Source organism: Pimephales promelas, chromosome 19 (genome assembly GCF_988280905.1).
Source record: "Pimephales promelas chromosome 19, fPimPro1.hap1.1, whole genome shotgun sequence".
In the NCBI taxonomy this organism is placed as follows: Eukaryota; Metazoa; Chordata; class Actinopteri; order Cypriniformes; family Leuciscidae; genus Pimephales; species Pimephales promelas.
In genome coordinates this window covers 13,770,178-13,789,294 of record NC_142787.1, presented here as the reverse complement: position 1 = coordinate 13,789,294, position 19,117 = coordinate 13,770,178, and the positions used below count along the sequence as shown (strand labels likewise).

General features: G+C 36.5%; 1 protein-coding gene across 2 annotated transcripts in view; it reads right to left on the bottom strand.

The window, feature by feature from the left end:
* loxhd1a (lipoxygenase homology PLAT domains 1a) overlaps positions 1-16,321 on the bottom strand; it is a 38,671-nt gene extending 22,350 nt beyond the window's left edge. The window contains exons 1-13 of one of the 2 annotated variants that reach the window (XM_089123543.1): positions 15,416-16,321; positions 12,012-12,126; positions 8,563-8,643; positions 8,287-8,471; positions 6,553-6,651; positions 6,323-6,474; positions 6,089-6,212; positions 4,811-5,061; positions 4,591-4,726; positions 3,673-3,833; positions 3,357-3,443; positions 1,410-1,545; positions 783-937 (exon numbers count right to left, since the gene is read on the bottom strand). In XM_089123543.1, coding sequence (XP_088979669.1) covers positions 783-937; positions 1,410-1,545; positions 3,357-3,443; positions 3,673-3,833; positions 4,591-4,726; positions 4,811-5,061; positions 6,089-6,212; positions 6,323-6,474; positions 6,553-6,651; positions 8,287-8,471; positions 8,563-8,643; positions 12,012-12,126; positions 15,416-16,076 — 2,343 coding nt within the window. In that variant the 5' untranslated portion in view covers positions 16,077-16,321. Of the gene's footprint in view, positions 1-782; positions 938-1,409; positions 1,546-3,356; positions 3,444-3,672; positions 3,834-4,590; positions 4,727-4,810; positions 5,062-6,088; positions 6,213-6,322; positions 6,475-6,552; positions 6,652-8,286; positions 8,472-8,562; positions 8,644-9,707; positions 10,222-12,011; positions 12,127-15,415 lie in introns of those variants that run through there. The other variant, XM_089123544.1, reaches the window with a different exon arrangement.
* Between the last annotated feature and the right edge of the window lie 2,796 nt (positions 16,322-19,117).

Here is a 19,117-nt window from a genome sequence, read left to right as displayed (position 1 = left end):
TATCCCACAATGCAATGTGTTTATCTGTAGATTTCATTTTCAAAATGAACCGGAAATACGCTATTTATTTATATATAAATATTTAATGTTAAATTTAAGACTGCCTTTATCGGATCAAAACTTTTGGTATATTATTAGAATTTAAAATAACAGTTTTCTATTCGAATATACTCTCATAAAGGATTATTAGGAACACCATACTAATACGGTGTTTGACCCCCTTTCGGCTTCAGAACTGACTTCTACGTGGCATTTATTCAACAAGGTGCTGAAAGTATTTTTGCCAACAGGACTGCCGCATACTGGATGTTTTTCCCTTTCACACCATTCTTTGTAAACCCTAGAAATGGTTGTGCGTGGAAATCCCAGTAACTGAGCAGATTGTGAAATACTCAGACCGGCCCGTCTGGCACCAACAACCATGCCACGCTCAAAATTGCTTAAATCACCTTTCTTTCCCATTCTGACATTCAGTTTGGAGTTCAGGAAATTGTCTTGACCAGGACCACACCCCTAAATGCATTGAAGCAACTCCCATGTGATTGGTTGATTAGATAATTGTATTAATGAGAAATTGAACAGGTGTTCCTCATAATCATTTAGAATTTTATATTACTTAATTAATTATTATATTTATATCATTTAGAAAACTGTGATGATTTTTCAGAATCATTACTCTAGTCTTGAGTGTCACGTAATTCTCTAGAAGTCATTCTAATAAAATCAATGCTGATTTGTTCCATTTAATGTCTGATGCCAGCATGTTAAATGTCATTACTTACGTTTCCTTTCTCAAACTTGTTGACGTTGTTTTTGCTCATGAACATCAGACGCTCTCCGGTGTCTCCTAAATCACCAATGATGTTCAAATAAACGCTGGCATCTGTTCCGCTTCCACTGATGTTTCCCGTGCAAATCGTCACACGGTATTTAATAACTATTAATCGGCAGCAAAAAAAAAATTAATTAAAAAACAGCAATATGTATGTAAAAATAAATTCAGGGAAAAATCGAATCATCTTTATCTTAGCTTTTTCCCCAACTGTAAACTATTGATATGTGTGTGATTGGGATTTTAGATTCCATTAGACCAAAACAAGTAAAGGTTATTCATTGGTTCTTTGAAGTCACTTGGTTTAGAAAATGAACCTTATTCTTATTAAGAACCATCATTCACTGTATGTGTTTTTTTGTAGCATAAGCAAAGTTCTTAATGTTTCATCACTGGTTCTTCAGATCTGTGTTTTGAGTTCTGGGTTCTTTAAAGAACCAGTACTACAATGTAAATGGTTTTCTTACGATCTAAAGAATTTCATGTTGATACTTAAAATAGTTTAGGCTCTAATTTGATCCTTCATCTTTAAGACTGAACGGATGTGTTTTGTATTTTGTGCTTTGTGTTCTCTCACTTGGTAAAGGTTCTGGCACCAGTTTTCCAGTAGCTGGCAGTTCTCTGATGATCTCATTGTCGTCTTCATTGATGTCCAACCAACGGTTACAAGCAAATGAGTATTTCTCTCTAGTAAGAGTCTTCATCAATGTCACCTTTACGCAGACAAACACAGTAAAGCAGAAAAAAATGTTAGTGCTTAGACCTCTGGCAACAGACTGGACAAACAAAATATATATTTATATTTTTATAGTCCCCTGCAATCAATCATTTTATCCCTTAAAAGTAACATATTTAAAGGGTTAGTTCACCCAAAAATGAAAATTAAGTCATTAATTACTCACCCCCATGCTGTACCAACCCCGTAAGACCTTCGTTGGTCTTCGGAACACAAACGAAGATATTTTTGATTAAATTTGAGAGGTGGATCTCTACCACATAGGCTCCCTAAGGGATTGAAACTTGGCGGCCCAGAAAGTCAATGAAGAAAATGTTTAAATATTCCATGTGACTACAGTGGCTCAACTATAAGTTTATCAAGCGACGAGAATACTTTTTGTGCGAAAAAAACAAACAAAAATAACGACTTTATTCAACTATTCCTTTTCTTCCTTGTAGGCCTGAGACGAGACTTCAAGAGATTTCCACGACGCTTGCGCGAAAACTGAACTGAAGTAGTTGAAATCTCGTGGAAATCTCTTGAACTCTCGTCTCAGGCCTACAAGGAAGAAATGGAGTAGTCGAATAAAGTCATTATTTTTGTTTGTTTTTTCGCACAAAAAGTATTCGCGTCACTTGATAAACTTATAGTTGAGCCACTGTAGTCACATGGAATATTTAAAAAATTTCTTCAATGACTTTCTGGGCCGTCAAGTTTCGATCCCTTAGGAGCCTATGTAGCAGTGATCCACCTCTCAAAATGAATCAAAAATATCTTCATTTGTGTTCCGAAGGCGAACGAAGGTCTTACGGGGTTGGTACAGCATGGGGGTGAGTAATTAATGACTTAATTTTTATTTTTGGGTGAACTAACCCTTCAAACAATTTTTCCCTTTAAAAATAGGTTCTTCATGCTTTTAAATACCTTGAATTAAAACCCAAACACTAGCTTCATTTAGTATATGTGGATCCATGAACATGTAAATTAGCCCTGCCTCCACTCACTCACACCACCTGATCCACTTGGTCAACTGTAGCAAATGCTACACAATGGCAAGTGGAAATATTGGTTTAATTTAGCCGTAATATTTTTGAACGAGATGTGGAACTGATTCAGAAGAAACGGAAGATCAGAATGGTAATACGTTTTTATGTAATGCTCTCTACAATGTAGGACACATAACGGTAATTAATGTGATTAGCCTTTGGATTGACTACTGTTCTTGCTAATGTAACACAAACCATGTTTTCGTTCACCATCTGAGAGTCACACACCTTAGAAACGCTTTGAACAACTGGAGAAAGGCATGTAGTTCATCATAACATCGTAATATACATCATATACATAATTGACCCGCTATATTGACGCTACAAAGCCGTGCCCCACACGTTGTTTGTGCTAGGAAAGAGGGACAGTTTTTGAGACCATACAATGCAGTTTTAAGCAGAAAATACTCAACCATCACACATGGTTTCTCTTAGACATATAGACATTAAAAACATGATTTTCAACACAGAGACTGTTTAAAAAGAAATTATGAATATGGCATATAGCATATATGGTATGCATATAGCATAGCACAGATAGGACTTGCTAGAATTTGATTAGAAATGTTTTGAGTTCATATTGAGTTTTTTTAAGACTCATATTGAGACTCAAATTTTAGCAGTACAGTGCACAAGTCATTTTAAATGTACCAGTAGCTGAGAAAACGGGATGCTTGCTTGCCTAAATCATGATTAGAGTGTGAAATGGACAAATTGGCTGTGTGTAATAGTGCACGAGCCTCTAGTGCAGGTCTCTCACCCTGCCAAGGTGCCAGCCAGAGAACGGATTCCTCTTTTCGTGCCAGATTCTCAGCTTGCGTATCTTCCCGATATCGGGCATCTCAATCTAGAGCACAAGCAAAGATGCAAATGTTTTACATAATTCAACATTTTCAAAACTACAGTGGCCCTGAAAAATATCTGGACACTTACAAATAACACTACATTAGAAATAGTAAACTTTGATAAATTTGTATCGACTAGAATAACTTTAAATTGAATACTGTGAACACTTTACTTCACAAGTGTACAAATATGTGAATGAAACGCAAAGATAAAAAGAGAAGCAGACATACAATGAACTTGTCACACTGTCCCTGTTCAAAACTGTCAGATTTGCTCTCGAGTTTCATCTCATCGCTCTTGCCGTTTTCTCCGTACACCTGCAGAAAAACCTGCGCATCGGTGCCGGCACCTTTAATCTCCGACGTGAAGATCCACAGAGACCAGGGGAATTCTGGGAATCACAAACACACAGAAAAAAGAAATTTGTGTCTTGATGGTTTAATAGTTAATTCAGCAATATTTGTTTGATGATTATGATTATAATTTTAACATTGATTTATTTTTATTTTATTATTGATGTTGTTATTTTCTTTGAATATAATTTTATTGTATTATTAATATAATGTTATTTTATTATTGTTTTGAAAAAATATATAATAGTATAATAGATTATAATTATATTTTATTATGGATGTTATTATTTTTATGATTGCTGTTTTTCTATTATTGGTGATATTATTTTTTTATTATAATTTAATTTTATTATTAGTGTTATTTTTATGAATATCATTTTATCATTGGTGCTATTTGTAAAAAAATATATATATTTTACATTTTTAATTGATTTCATTATTTTTATGAATACGGATTTATTTTTTGTTGGTTTTATTTTTTTATGAATGTAATTTTCTTAATTCTTTTTTCAATTTCAATTCTTTTTTTACTTTTTGCATTATCATTTTGAAATAATAGGTCACTGACTAAATGACTGCACTGAAAGAATGACAATAACTTTCAGCGCATGTAGTGCCTGCTTACACTGGATTGCAGGTATTTAGTGAATAAGACGCATGTCTTTACACTGAAATACATCATGTTTAGTGAATCTGTAAAGCTCTTTGCATAAAAGTGTGTGCTAAATGACTAAATGTTAATGCAAATTTTCCCCAGACTGTTTCAACAGAGCAATATTTTGATAATTTCCTCACTCTTTTGCTTTTTATGTCTAAGTGAGACCATCTCGTACAGTTCTCGCTCCACCAGTCCATCACCCTCATCTTCATCCAACCACCTCCCACAGGGAAAAACCTGCTCTAAGCCTGTGAACGGGCAGTATACGGTCACCTGTGAGAGAAAGAGCGAGATCGCACGTTGTATGTATGAATAAGTAATGAAAGCTTCAAAACACCTTATAGCCCCAACACACACCTTTTCGCAATACCATCCGCAGCTAATCCCAGCGTTGTCGTGTCCGATGGTGACTCTGCTGAGCGGGCTGAGCAGTTCCAGCAGCTCCACGTTGAAGATGTCGATCTGGGCGCGCTCAAACGTGCCGCCCTCCAGGAACAACTTGCCGCTGTTCTTGATTCCCTTATGACCGTGCATTACGAGGTGGATCTTGGAATTAGTGCCCGCTCCACGAATATCCCCCGTCATCACCTGCACGTTATACACGATCGCTGCACGCATGTACACAAAAAACAAATTCAAAAGGCCTTTAAATCATCAGCATGATCAAAAACTGCTGCCTTCTGTCATCATTTCATACAGTTTTAACAACTAAAAGACCTTTTAGTACAATTGTAAAAACTTTGTGTGTCTTTGCTATGAAATCTTTACTGACTTTTATAAAGTAGCCAAAGCATAAAAATAACTTAGATTTTTTAGTAATATTTCAATTACATGAACATTTCAATTACATGAACAATTCATATTCTTTAATTCACCTTCTTTTTTGTTGTTGTTGTTGAAAAATCATGTTAAAATGTGAGTATCGAACATGATCCATCAGGCTTTTGAGGAACATTTATTTGTACATCTCTCAAATACTGAATTTGATTGCATTATATGTTTGATCATAAAACTAAGCATTTGAAAATCATCTTACAAAGACATATTATGGAAAGATATTGAGTTACGACTGATATTTAAATGCATTTTATGTCAGTAGTCTGTTATACTGTTATAAAGATCTCATAGATTTACATTACAAGCTATCTGAATTTTATCTTACTTTTTTGGCCATATAAATATCAGCATCTGCACCACATTGCATATTCTTGCTCAATTTGGGCCTCTGAATAACATATGTGCAATAAAAGCCTAATGTACACCAAACATGATAAAAAACCTAAAACACAAAAGCAAACTTTTTTAGATTTTCTTTTATATTTTGATAAAAGTTTCAATAAACATGTTTTACTATATATATATATATATAGTAAAACGTGTTTATTGAAACTTTTGTCAAAATATAAAAGAAAATCTATATCAAAATATAAAAGAAAATCTGCTTAATCCTGACATACTACATGTCAGGGTTAAGCAGTGGCGGTTCTACTTTGAATTACACCCAGAGCGAGACCCCTTTCGAGAGCCACTGTAAATAGAACGTATTGGTTGATTTTACAGTTAATTAACCTAAGATTATTTAATCACCGATATATCATTTTAATCATATGCACTTCAAACACACACAACTCTTACCCATTGGTTGTGTGGCCCCGACGAGCACATCTCTTTGTATTTTGCCGTCCCCTTCTGAGATGTCAAACCATGCATCAACAGGAAACTCATAAACCTCTTTATTCCCCATGTCATCAATTACAACCTAAAACGCATCACCATAACACATAAACACACCATATTACAGTAATCACGGAGGAGAGAGACACGAGATATTCTTTATGAGGATTATATTTCAAAAGTGTGTTTGTGTACTTTATCACACGCCCAACCAGCAGAAGAGCCCTTGTTGTTGTGTCCGATGGTGATTTTTCGAAGTCTGCCGAGATTTGGCGCTTCGATGGTGAATTTGTCTTCATTGGCGCGCTCAAAATTGTCCTTTCCCTCGCTGGCCAGCTTCCGTTCCCCTGAAAACATCACACCAAGACTGAGCAACACAAAACACTAACACACACACAGAAACATCGACTGGTTTGAGTTCTGACCTGTATCCCCAAACTCTCCAAAAATATTTAGATAGACGTCAGCATCGGTCCCACTGCCTTTAGCATCCATTGTGAAGACACTGGCTATGTACTTGTTCTCTACAATCACATGGACACACACACATTAACGTATATACAAGGTAAAACTTTTATGGACGTGTTCCATGTTTTTTCCGCATTAAATATGATTACACCATGGTATTTTTATGATCCACAAGTGAGGTCTTTCTTAGAAAGAGCCGTGTGACATCTAGTCTTTCTCTCTCTGTGAGATGTAATGTTATATTGTCAGCGGTATATGGGAATGTTGGACTGGTGATATTGTGATCCCCACCTGAAACCCTACTCTACTCTACTACTAAATTTCTCCTAATCCTTTGTATGCAACCTGAGTCTGGTTTGGGCTGGTGATGTTTGTGTGCATGCATCCATCATCTATGGTCATGATCACATGATCTATGTGATGTTATCTATATGGTTTAAATGGAAAAACATATAAATACTGTATGAATTATATCTATATACGTAGGTTATGTAGTATTTATTACTGAAGTAGTGTTTTTATTTGAGAGACAGAATTTGATCTGATGTACTTTACGTATTCTACAGGTGTCAATGAAAAAATATGTTCTGAAAAGATATGTTCTGTTGGTTGTATATTGAGTAAGTGTTGGATATGTTTTGTTGGTTGTATATTGACTAAGTGTTGGTTACATGTGTTCTGTTGGTTTATATTGACTAAGTGTTGGTTATATGTGTTCTGTTGGTATATATTGACTAAGTGTTGGTTATATGAGTTCTATTGGTTGTATATTGACTAAGTGTTGGTTACATGTGTTCTGTTGGTATATATTGACTAAGTGTTGGTTATATGAGTTCTATTGATTGTATATTGACTAAGTGTTGGTTATATGAGTTCTATTGATTGTATATTGACTAAGTGTTGGTTATATGAGTTCTATTGGTTGTATATTGACTAAGTGTTGGTTATATGTGTTCTGTTGGTTTATATTGACTAAGTGTTGGTTATATGTGTTCTGTTGGTATATATTGACTAAGTGTTGGTTATATGAGTTCTATTGGTTGTATATTGACTAAGTGTTGGTTACATGTGTTCTGTTGGTATATATTGACTAAGTGTTGGTTATATGAGTTCTATTGATTGTATATTGACTAAGTGTTGGTTATATGAGTTCTATTGGTTGTATATTGACTAAGTGTTGGTTACATGTGTTCTGTTGGTATATATTGACTAAGTGTTGGTTATATGAGTTCTATTGATTGTATATTGACTAAGTGTTGGTTATATGAGTTCTATTGGTTGTATATTGACTAAGTGTTGGTTATATGTGTTCTGTTGGTTGTATATTGGTTGTATATTGACTAAGGATTACCGAAGATAGAAAGTGATATGCGTTGGGACAACATAAGGATGTGTACATAACAATAGAATTTAAAAAAATTGATGATATCTTAAATACTTAAATGCTTGTTTAATAATCATATAAAAATGGTTCTAAACACATGTATGGCACATTTTTCAGATGATCCAGTAAAATCAATAATCTAAAAATAAAATAAAATAATGTTCTAACAGTTTAACCTAAAAGCATGTTTTATATTTAAGAATTGTGTCTAATTCAAAGTTTAACAATTTATTGCCACATTTTTAAGTGGTCCAGTAATGGGATTCATAGCACAAGTATGTATTGTAAATAAAAGGTCACAACATACGTTTTGGAATGTCCATTGGGTTTAGGCTGCCCAACAGATATCGGACAGTTAGCCCATCTGCCTCTTCTCTGCTCAGCCAATTGTTGCAGGCGTAAAAGAAGCGGAGGTGTGGCCTATTCATGTCAGTCACAATGACTCGGTCCAGGAACCAACTGGCACTCATGCCAGTGTTATCATGCTCGATTCTGTATTACAGGAAGCACATCACACACTGTAACTCTTAAGACTTGCCTTTAAGGTAGTTACACTTAGATGTATGCGGACGTATGCATGTACCTAATTTTCTTTATCGGCCCAACATTGTGAGTTTTGATCCTAAAGACGTCAGTCTTGTTCTTTTCGAAGGCTGTTCTGCTCCTGAAATAGAGAAATAAACCAGTGAATAGACTCAAAACTAAATGATTTACTGTGACAGTCAATCAAGCTTCTAACTTTGTAATGCACCGATATCTGAGACTGACTATGAATGAGAGTGTGTTTATGAGAGAACCATATGTCACTGTCATTGACCCACATATCATTCTACGGTCTCTTGCGTTGGCTCTCTCTAATCAAAATGCAAAATGCATGAATTAAAAATCATCCAGTATGAATTACACATCCACTCACACTGCCAAATTACTCACACACATCCACACAGACTTACCGATGCGGTGAAACCAACACACATGTCACCTGAGATCAGCACGCTGAAACCGCACCAGCAAACTTTGGAAATGATGACATTTAGACAGATTCAGAGATTCTGTTAAATATCATCTCGATTCCAAAATGTTGCATGTTGACTGTCGGACAGAATTACAGTCCAAAAACATTTATGTTCTATTCTGCTGAAACTCTCTGAGAAGGCGGTAATACATAATAAATGAGTTTTGCTGACTGGATGAATCCCACGAAAACGTGTCAGGAAATGTCTATAGGCTCCCTTTCCTTAAAGTAAAATAACTTTTCTTTAGATATTGGGGTGAAATTTAACCCATTTATGTTCTTGATAAGTTTCGTGAGATGCACCAGATACCCAAATACACAACGTTTCTCAAATAGGTTGTAAAATCAAAAATTTGGAGACATAAGCTAAACTTGATTTACCAAATGATTTATGAATAGACAGTTTTGAATTGTTCTGCATCTTCATCTAAACTTTTCTGAAGCTGCATCTGTCCTTTTTTTCTCCTTTCTAATTTTTAGAAAATAAGTCATTATGCAACATTAACCGTTTGGACATTCATCTGAGCAAGTAAAAACTCTCCCATTAGCAATTCATTTCTAAATCATTTACCGATCATTGATCGGCACTGATCAGGAAGACTGATTACTGTAGGGAGAGTTTTGAGGGTCTGACGTTGTCCTCATATAAAATCAACACGCACACATGGGATGGGACATTTTTATGTGTGTGGAGATTTTTATGAGTAGCCTACCTTTTGTGTTAAGTATATGTGCAAACCTCTCATGTTTTCCTGAAAGACCACAAAAGGAAGTGATGCCATATGACTGTACCCTCTCATTGATTCAATGAGAAAGTCACATGAATCTCTTCACCTTCAGATGAATGTCCATGGTGATGCTGTATAGAGGAGAGCAAATCCTGTTCTTTGCACCATGTGATCGTGGGGATATATGAGCCAAGCACAATTAAAATTAGTGGTCGACCGATATATCTGCCGATATTTGGAAATTTTTAAATATCAGCAATGACCGATAAGTGTTTCTGATTGGCCGATGTATTGGAAGTGGGACTTTTATTTTGACAGGCGGTGCTGAGAACACCAGCACCTGAGAAGAGAACGGTAGGACCATAGATATCTATATAAAGGCTAGATATGTCGTCCACGCTGCTGGCCAATGGAAGTCGACGTCTGCAGCTGGCGGCCATCTTGTCACAGGCAGCTCGCTCACTCGTAACATTGTGTTAATGGTACATGTACTATTTAAATGACCATAACTTGCTCAATTATCTACCAATTTTCAAATGGTTTGTTTTGTTATAAACATCAGAAATGTAGTTATGACACTGCATACTTATGAATAAAAAGTGTATAAATAAATAATCATCCAGATAATTATAGCCACGTTAATAACGTTTGTAAGAAACCAAACCGTTTGTAAATCCGTCAAGATTTCAATGAGATAAGAGTATTTGTGTTCGTGGTGACCACTCATCTTACATCAGCTTGTCTGTGACGAGATGGCCACCGGTGATGACGATGGAAACTCCGCCGTAACACATCTAGCCTTTATATACATATCTATGGGTAGGACTTGATCATAGAAATCCATAATAAAGGCTAGATCGTCCAGGCTGCTGGCCAATGGAGGTCGACGTCTGCACCTGGCGCCCATCTTGTCACAGGCAGCTCGCTCACTTGTAACATTGTGTTTAAATGGTGTATGTATTTTTTAAATAACCATAACTTGCTCAATTTTCTACCGATTTTCAAATAGTTTAGTTTGTTAAAAACGTCAGAGATGTAATTATGACGCTGCATACTTATGAATAATAAGTGTATAAATAAATAATCATCCAGAATTATAGACACGTTAATAACGTTTGTAACAAACCAAACCGTTTGTAAATCCGTCAAGATTTCAACGAGATAAGAGTATTTGTGTTCGTGCTGATCACTCATTTTACATCAGCTTGCCTGTGACAAGATGGCCGCCGGTGATGACGAAAGAGACTCTACCCTAAGACACCTTGCCTTTATTGTGGATATCTATGGGCTTGATCACACAGAGCTCTCTCACATTCTCCATCTTCATTAGTTTACGATCTCTGACAGTCATATCTAATACTTTGTTAGACAGAACTAGTAAAAAAAAAAAAAGTAACTGCGAAGTGAGTGAATGCGAGCAGAAGATGCAGCTTCACAGGAGACGAGATCGAAAACTTTAAATCCTTCATTTTAAAATATGCTGTGCTACATCCAGTTGCCCACTGTGTCATATTCATATCGTTTTTTGTATGTAAAATTAGCGTTACCTTGTCTTTATTTGAAAAAAAGTGATTAAATATTAATTCATTTTTTAACAATTACTTTGTGGAAAAAAACTGTAATAGGTTTGCAGATTCAAGAAGTTGCCATCTAAGGTATAAGTATGTTTTTTTAAAAGATTTGTTATCTAATTTATTAAATATTGATTCAAATAAATAGAAAGTATATATAAAAATATCGGCTTTATATCGGCGTGCTCTCTAAGATATATCAGCATCGGCCATTAAAAATCCAATATCGGTTGACCACAAATTAAAATTCATGTCATGAATAATCATATAGCCCTACTAAGGAAACAACATCTGTTTCCCAAAGATGTGTAGGTGTGAATGAGATGGTCAAAGCATGCAGGATGTTCTCTTGTACAGCATTGTGCGCAAAAAGCAATGCACGGCCACACACGAGCAGATGAGGTGGCCTTGTTAATGTTATACCTCTTTTCTGTGCTGTAGATTGAAGAAAAATACAAAATTAAATAATTAATATGACAGAAATGCACTGTCACTGTCAAAATCCACAGAAAATCCTACTTATTTCGCACCACAGACGTCCTCAAAAATACCAGAAAATTCAGCTGACACTTGAAAGATTTGAGAACACAAAACAATTACAAGTAGTTAGTAAACACATCTTGATATGCATGGATCCCTTTAAGAAAAACTACCTGACTTTGGAAACTCTCAAGATCAACATCATCATGTACAGATGCAGAATTGAAGCAGAACTTACTTGCTGGCCAGGTGAACTTTGGGACTCACACCAAACTCTCCAAACAAGGTGATGAACACATTAGCATCAGTCCCGGCACCCTTAACATCACCCGTGATGGCCACCACCTCGTACACTGAGGAGAAAGCAGAAATGTTGGTTATATATCTTAGTTATACCCGACCTCCACCAAAGAAAGCATCTTGTTTTCATTTGCATAACATTAGAAGGGTTGTAGTCTCGAATGTGCTCAGGTATATCCCGTGTAACCCAACAACTTGCTATTCTAAGCTCACCCACTTTTGTATAAGCTGAATTGCTGTAAGCAATATCTGTAACTTAGCCATGTTAATGGAGTGAGAGTACGACATGGCCCTGATGCTCACTGTGTGCCCTCTACCTTTCTCTGAACCACTGCAAGACCTGTGACAACCAAATGCATGTTTTATCCTGTGGAGCAGCGTGAGTACAGTTCAAACATATAGAACATGCTTTTCTAATCAAAATGTTCACAAACTCAATGCATTTTGGGATTAATTGGACAATCAATATGGGTTTCAATTCAGAATGTCATACCAAACCCCATTACAAACCTATTTATCTTGGCATGTGGCAATATCCTTGTGCCCTAACTTCAAGAATTATTATGGCTGTATAAGGTTAAATTGATATAATTCTTTAAACATTTAAAAAAGTTCTTGATGATTCTTAGAGGTTCTTCAAACAAATATCTTGATAACAATGTCTTCCACTCAAACCACATCCATTTTGACTAGTTTGTTTATGACTCTAATGAAATGTGGCCAGTTGCATAAACTGTTTAAATTAGTCTTACAATTCAGTCATTTAACACTGGTTATATAACAGTTTTATTTTAACAGTTAGGCTACATAAAAAACTAGACTGGTAACTACCACTTAACACACTGATGGTCAGACTAGCTCTTGACACACAGTCAACATAGACAAGAGTATTAGTTTCATGTTGCAGATTCCGACGGCCAGGGCGACAGTACAAGAAACGCCATCATTTGATTGGCTGACAACCCGAGGGGCTGGTGTGGGAACAGTGGGATGCCCCCACCAAAGCTAAGACCAAACCTACGCCCTTGGTCGGTTGAGTTTTGTCCCGTGCAACCTCCCCTTTTTGCCTCCTTTCACAGTTAGCTGTCAACTATCTTACTGATAAAATAAATCTTGAAGATAACTATCTTAGTGATAAATAATGACATTACTTATGTTTTGGTTTACCAGTATCCTATAACGGAAAGCGCTTGAGTACAGCACTCCTGCTATAGGCCTACCTCAGGTAAACGCTGCTATTATATTTCACTCTCTTGCGTTGTTTGAAGCGTTGTTAAAGGGATAGTTCACCCGTATGAGTTTACCTCTTCTGTTGAACACAAAAGAAGATATTTTGAAGAATATGCGGGTAACCAAACTGTTCATGGACTCCATTGACTTCCATAGTATGGATGGGAAAATACTATGGAAGTCAATGGGGCCCAACGACTATTTGGTTACAGACATTCTTCAAAATATCTTATTTTGTGATCAGTAAAAGAAATACACTCATACAGGTTTAAAACAACATGGGGGTGAGTACATGAATTTTAGGGTGAACTGTCCCTTTAAGTTGCGATATATAAGGTAAGGTTCCCCTGGGTTGGTGCTAAGTGATAACCTCAATTCAAAGTGCTACACCTGACTGAACCTGACAGCTTGACGTCCACCGCGCTGAATGCGGTTTTGATGGTTCCATGAAAAGGCCGATTAGAGTGTAATGTTTCAGGCCATAGAGAGGTGCCCGTCTGATTCAAAACCACCGCTGGCACAGCGCCCGCCGCCGTTCTGTCATGATACCCTGCTGCCAGGACACTCTAATAATCAGCCAATCCAGACACACTTCTGCGGTGCCAAACAGAGACCTCTAGAGCTGTCTGCCAAGATGAAATCCGGAAGGTTCTCTGACTGGACGTTAGTGAAATGCTCAGAATTTGACTGCAAATCAGATACGGACTAAATTCTGATTAGAAATAGCTATTCCATACCTAAAAATAAGAACATTTTAATCTCCATAGTGCCACTCCTGTTCATTTGGTCGTTAAAAAAACGTTATTTCTGTTATTTCGTTATTTCTGTTTTCGCCATTCAACCTCCAACGTTCAGGTAATCAATTAAGAGATGTTCCAGGGTTAAAAGAAATCCAACCTGTGAGAAACCGAGAGGATGAGGGTGCCTGACTGAGAGTGAAAGCAGAGAAAGAGAGACAGACGCAGATCAAGAGAAAGACAGACCCAGAAAAGACAGACAGTTTGACAGTAGGTAGGGTGGCTCTACACTTAAAGGGATAGTTCACTTTGAAATTAATTTTTGATATGTTTTAGCTTACCTCAAGGGCATCCAAGATGTAGGTGTCTTTGTTTCCACAGTATTTTCAATTTTGATGTTTTAGGTCAAACCGTTGTTGTCTATCAGTCATATAATGGAGACCTATGGGGTCCACCTCAAAGAGTATGCAGAGAGAAGTCAAAATTAAACATGATCGTAAATGTAAGTACACATTGATGGCCTAAGACACGAAATGAGCGGTTTGTGTGGGAAAATGAACAGTATTTATATTGTTTTTACGTCTTGAAACACAGCCATGTCCAAGTGATCTGAGAGCGCGGGCGCTTTGTGCCTGTGGTTACAAATGTAAAAAATATATAAATACTGTTCATTTCCTCCCACAAACCGCTCATTTCTTGTCTTAGGCCATCAATGTGTACTTACATTTACGAGTCATTAAATCATGTTTAATTTGGACTTCTTTGTGCATGCTCTTTTAGGTGGACCCCATAGGTTTCCATTATATGACTGACAGACAAGAACGGTTTGACCTAAAAATATCAAAATTGAAAAATACTGTGGAAACAAAGACACCTACATCTTGGATGCCCTTGAGGTAAGCCAAAGTGAACTCCTTTAACCAAATGTAGGCTAATCTGCTCATTGAAAAAGTTCATCAACAACAAATGACAAATTTGTCATTTATTGACCCTCATGTTGTTCTAACCCTGCTTGCTAAATGCAGAAAATTCACATGAACTAAGGCAGACATGCTACAAAAAGGACAACAAAAAGAGTACAGTAGCCAATTATGACCAGGTATTCAAAGTTTTCTGAAGTCATTCTCGATTTGTGTGAAAAACAGGCCAAAAGTTGTTCATTGATAATCTTCTCCATCACTGGTTACTGCACAGTGTTCATTCGAACCCATTAGAAAATGGAAGGGAAGAAAATGAGGGTGAGTAAACGATGACGATTAATAAATGCATTCAATTTTGACAAACTGCTTTGGGAAAACCTCAACCTCAGTCTCGGTGAAAAGACTTGAAGAGGATAGAAAGAAGAACAGGAGTGGAATCCTCTTCCAGAGTCTACCTTTCTTTTTGTTGAATTCATCTTCTTGATCATCCGATTCCTCCGTGTGATAGTTCATCAGCTCCTCCTGGTAGATCTCGGCATAATCCACCTGTTTGACCTTTGACTTCTTCCCCTTCTTCGCTTTCTTGTCCTCGTCGCTGTCGGAACCTTTCTTTTTCTTTTTATCTTTTTTCTTCTTCTTCTTATCCTCCTCTTCCTCCTCCTGCACGGCGTCCTCATCCTCCTCTTCCTCGGCTGACTTCTTCTTTTTCTTGCCGTCTTTGCTCTTTTTCTCCTTGGACCCCATGTCGTCTTGTCCTTCTTTGCTCTCGGACGCTTTGCGCTTCTTTTTCTTCTCTTTCCTTACCTCTTTTCCGTCCCGTTCCTCGCTTGAGGATTTCCCTTTGGTCTGTTTCTCTTTGCCGATGGGCTCATTGTTGTTCTGCTCGTCTGTCCCGTTGTCATTCTCTGTCACCTCAACATCTTCCCTTTTCTTCCTTTTCTTTTTCTCTTTTACAGAGTCACTCTTTTTTCTCTTCTCCTTTTCTGTAAGTGTCTCAGTGCTCTTCTGTCTCGTCTTCGCGTCCCTCTTACTCTTTCCTTTCACTGTTGGCTCCTTCTCCTCTCCTTCGTCATCTCTTTCTTCGGTTTCTGTTGGTTTTTTCTCTTTTGTGGGCATCTTTTATTCATCCAGAGTGTGGCGGGGTGAGGGTGAGTGTTTCCTCGCCGTCTGCGGTGTAAGGTGTCGCCGTCTGACCCGTGCAGGCCGATGGGCCCCTGCGTGCAGCTGGAGCGGGGCCTCAGCTCGGAGCCGGAGGCTCTCTCGCGCAGGTCCTGGGGTGCGGTGAGGAGCTCATGAATAATTACTGGTCGCAGAGTGGTCACATGATCTGTGAGAGAAAGCAAATGAAAACGGAGAGGACAGCGAAAGAGAGGGGGGTTGGGCCTTATAATGTTCATTATTCATGGTCCTGGGATCGCTTTACGATAGCGCACACTAACTTATATGGTTTTTATGTTTATAAAAAATACATCAACTCAAAATGCACATTGTACATTTTAAATGCACATCAACAGAAAAAGGACACAGAGAGAAAAAGAAAGGAAAATTATAATAAAGACACAGACAGACAGAGAGAGAGAGAGAGAAAAAAGATACACCAGCAGAGAGGGAGTATTACAGAACAGATAATTAAAGACGCTTCACTAACACTTGTAAATAATTAACAGTGATTACATTAACACAGATAAATAAGTTATTGCCACTGGATTAACGTGGTCAAACTATTTAACATGCTTTACCCAACCTAGGCAATAAAGAAGATCGGGCTCCTAATTTAGGCAAATTGCCGTCTGACTGAAAGTGGAAGAAGTCGCTCTAAAACACTTGCGTGTGTACATTAAGAAAATGAGAATAAACAATAGCTTATAAACACTTTTTACATTTTCTTGACTGTACAAACCTTGCCTTCACGATGTTGTTAGTGTCATTGCATTCATATGACATTGCTAAAGTGTTGTGTTGGTTTGAGATGTTCGGGTTAGTCGTCAAGTCGTTTTTCGATTTGACAACTAATCAAAATAGCCGACCCTAAAACTTTAGGGATTAACAGTAAAGTTTGTTTCTTCTGGCCAAATCCCAAAAATGTCTTTAAAAATATATATTAAAATTAGATTTATATGCATAATTTAAAATTAATTATATTAAAATAAAAGAAAAAAATTACTTGTATGTGTGCAAAATGTAATTTTAATTTTGTAATTTTAATTTAATTCATACATTTTTTCAACAAATGTTCACTTTAGTGTTTAAAGAAAAAAAAATAAGCAGAAATAGCTGGAGATTTTACGGACAGAATGTAACTTTCCATCTTATTCTTATGGTACCAAATCAATCACAATTCATTTAACAATCACATCACAAGCAGTTATATAGGTATTCACACACACACACACACACACACACACACACGCAATCATCAAATGTCAGGAAACCAAGCCATAAACATAAAAAGCCTACAAAACAAACGTAAGATGTGTGACAGTGAATGCAGAACTGGTCTAGAAAGACCAATACATCACACGTTATTATAGGCTAATACACATAATGCTTAAAACCAATGCTAATTCTGGTGCAAGTAGATTGCTAATGTATATGTGTATGGATTATCAAATTGATTCTGAAGAGTTTGAACCCATTTGAAAACCTTCTAACTCCTGCCATTAACTTATTACAAACACCTGATACTGCTTTCATCTGATAAACACACACACACACAACCTCACAACAGCTCATTTACACATGCACTGTATCTCTCGCATACACGGTTTTATATCTCCCTCTCTCAAATTACCTCAACAAGGATGTTGTGTGTGTGTGTGTGTGTGTGCGTGTGCGTGTGCGTGTGTGTGTGTGTGTGTGTGTGTTTTAGCCGGATTTGCTATCTTTGTGTGTAGGACGTTTCTCTTGTCCTAACCATTTACCACAATAAAAACATATTAATGCCATATTATTGAAGCCATATTAATTTTAAAGAAAATAACTCACACAATTTCTTTCCTTTGGAACAACAGTTTGCTCATGTAGAAATATGTTGTGGGCACAAACACTTTTACCAGCAGCAGCACTGACATGACCAGGACCAGCAGAGGGCGATATGACAGACAGAGCGCTCCCATGATGCACAGTCCACACACACACACACACGCACACACACACCCACCATATGTTAAATTATTCACTCTTCACTAAACAGTCTGTTGTAAAGACAACAAATGGGTCAGCTAACCAGCTAATATACTTACATCTGACCCTCTTGTTGTCGGTGTTTGTGTCTGTCCAGTCCGCTTTGTAATAATCCGGATCAAGTTGTTCATTAAAGAGAACCGACTCAAAAGAACGATTCGTTTTCTGATCCAGTTTTCTGGAATTCTTTGAGAGTGAATAATGCATTTAAATTTTTCGGTGGACTCTTCTTGCTGAGAAAGAAAATATTTTGAGTTTAATATTTAAATAAATATGTAAATATATTTAAATATTTAAAAATATTTAAATATGTGTTTAGAATAAATCCACTGTCCATGAGTATACATTTCAAAAATATATTATATTTACACTTAAATTATTCGATTTTACTATTTTACATTATAATTAAACTTGTATAAATCCATATATCCAGATTGAAAAAACTCAGTACCCTAGAGTTTAACGCTTTATAGGCTAGGTTTCATTTGTTAACATTAGCCTACTAGTCTATATTAGTAGACATGATCTAATAATGAACAATACAACAAATTTCTTCATTTAGCCAAGATAACATTAAGCTAACATTTACTGAAACATTTTAATGTCAAATGTCGTATCTGTTAACATTAGTTAATGCATTGTGAAACAACAAGGACATACATTTTTATGAGCTAAACCTGTTTATAAAGGCTGTAAACCATATAGTTCATGTTAGTTGATTCAATGTTCACAAATTAATTTGTTTGTCAAATTCTACATCATGGTTGATAAGGGTTTGAATTATTAATAACAAAGCACCCCATCAGTATTTTCAAATTATTTTATTAATCGTTCAAGGGCATTTTTCATTAGAAAACATATTCTATTTCCTCTGAGTTTCTCCAGGTAATCTCTTTTTTCAGATTTCAAAAGTCATTTTTATTTCTTACTTCATTTATGTCCGGTTGATTAAAATTTCTTACGTTTTTAGGCAA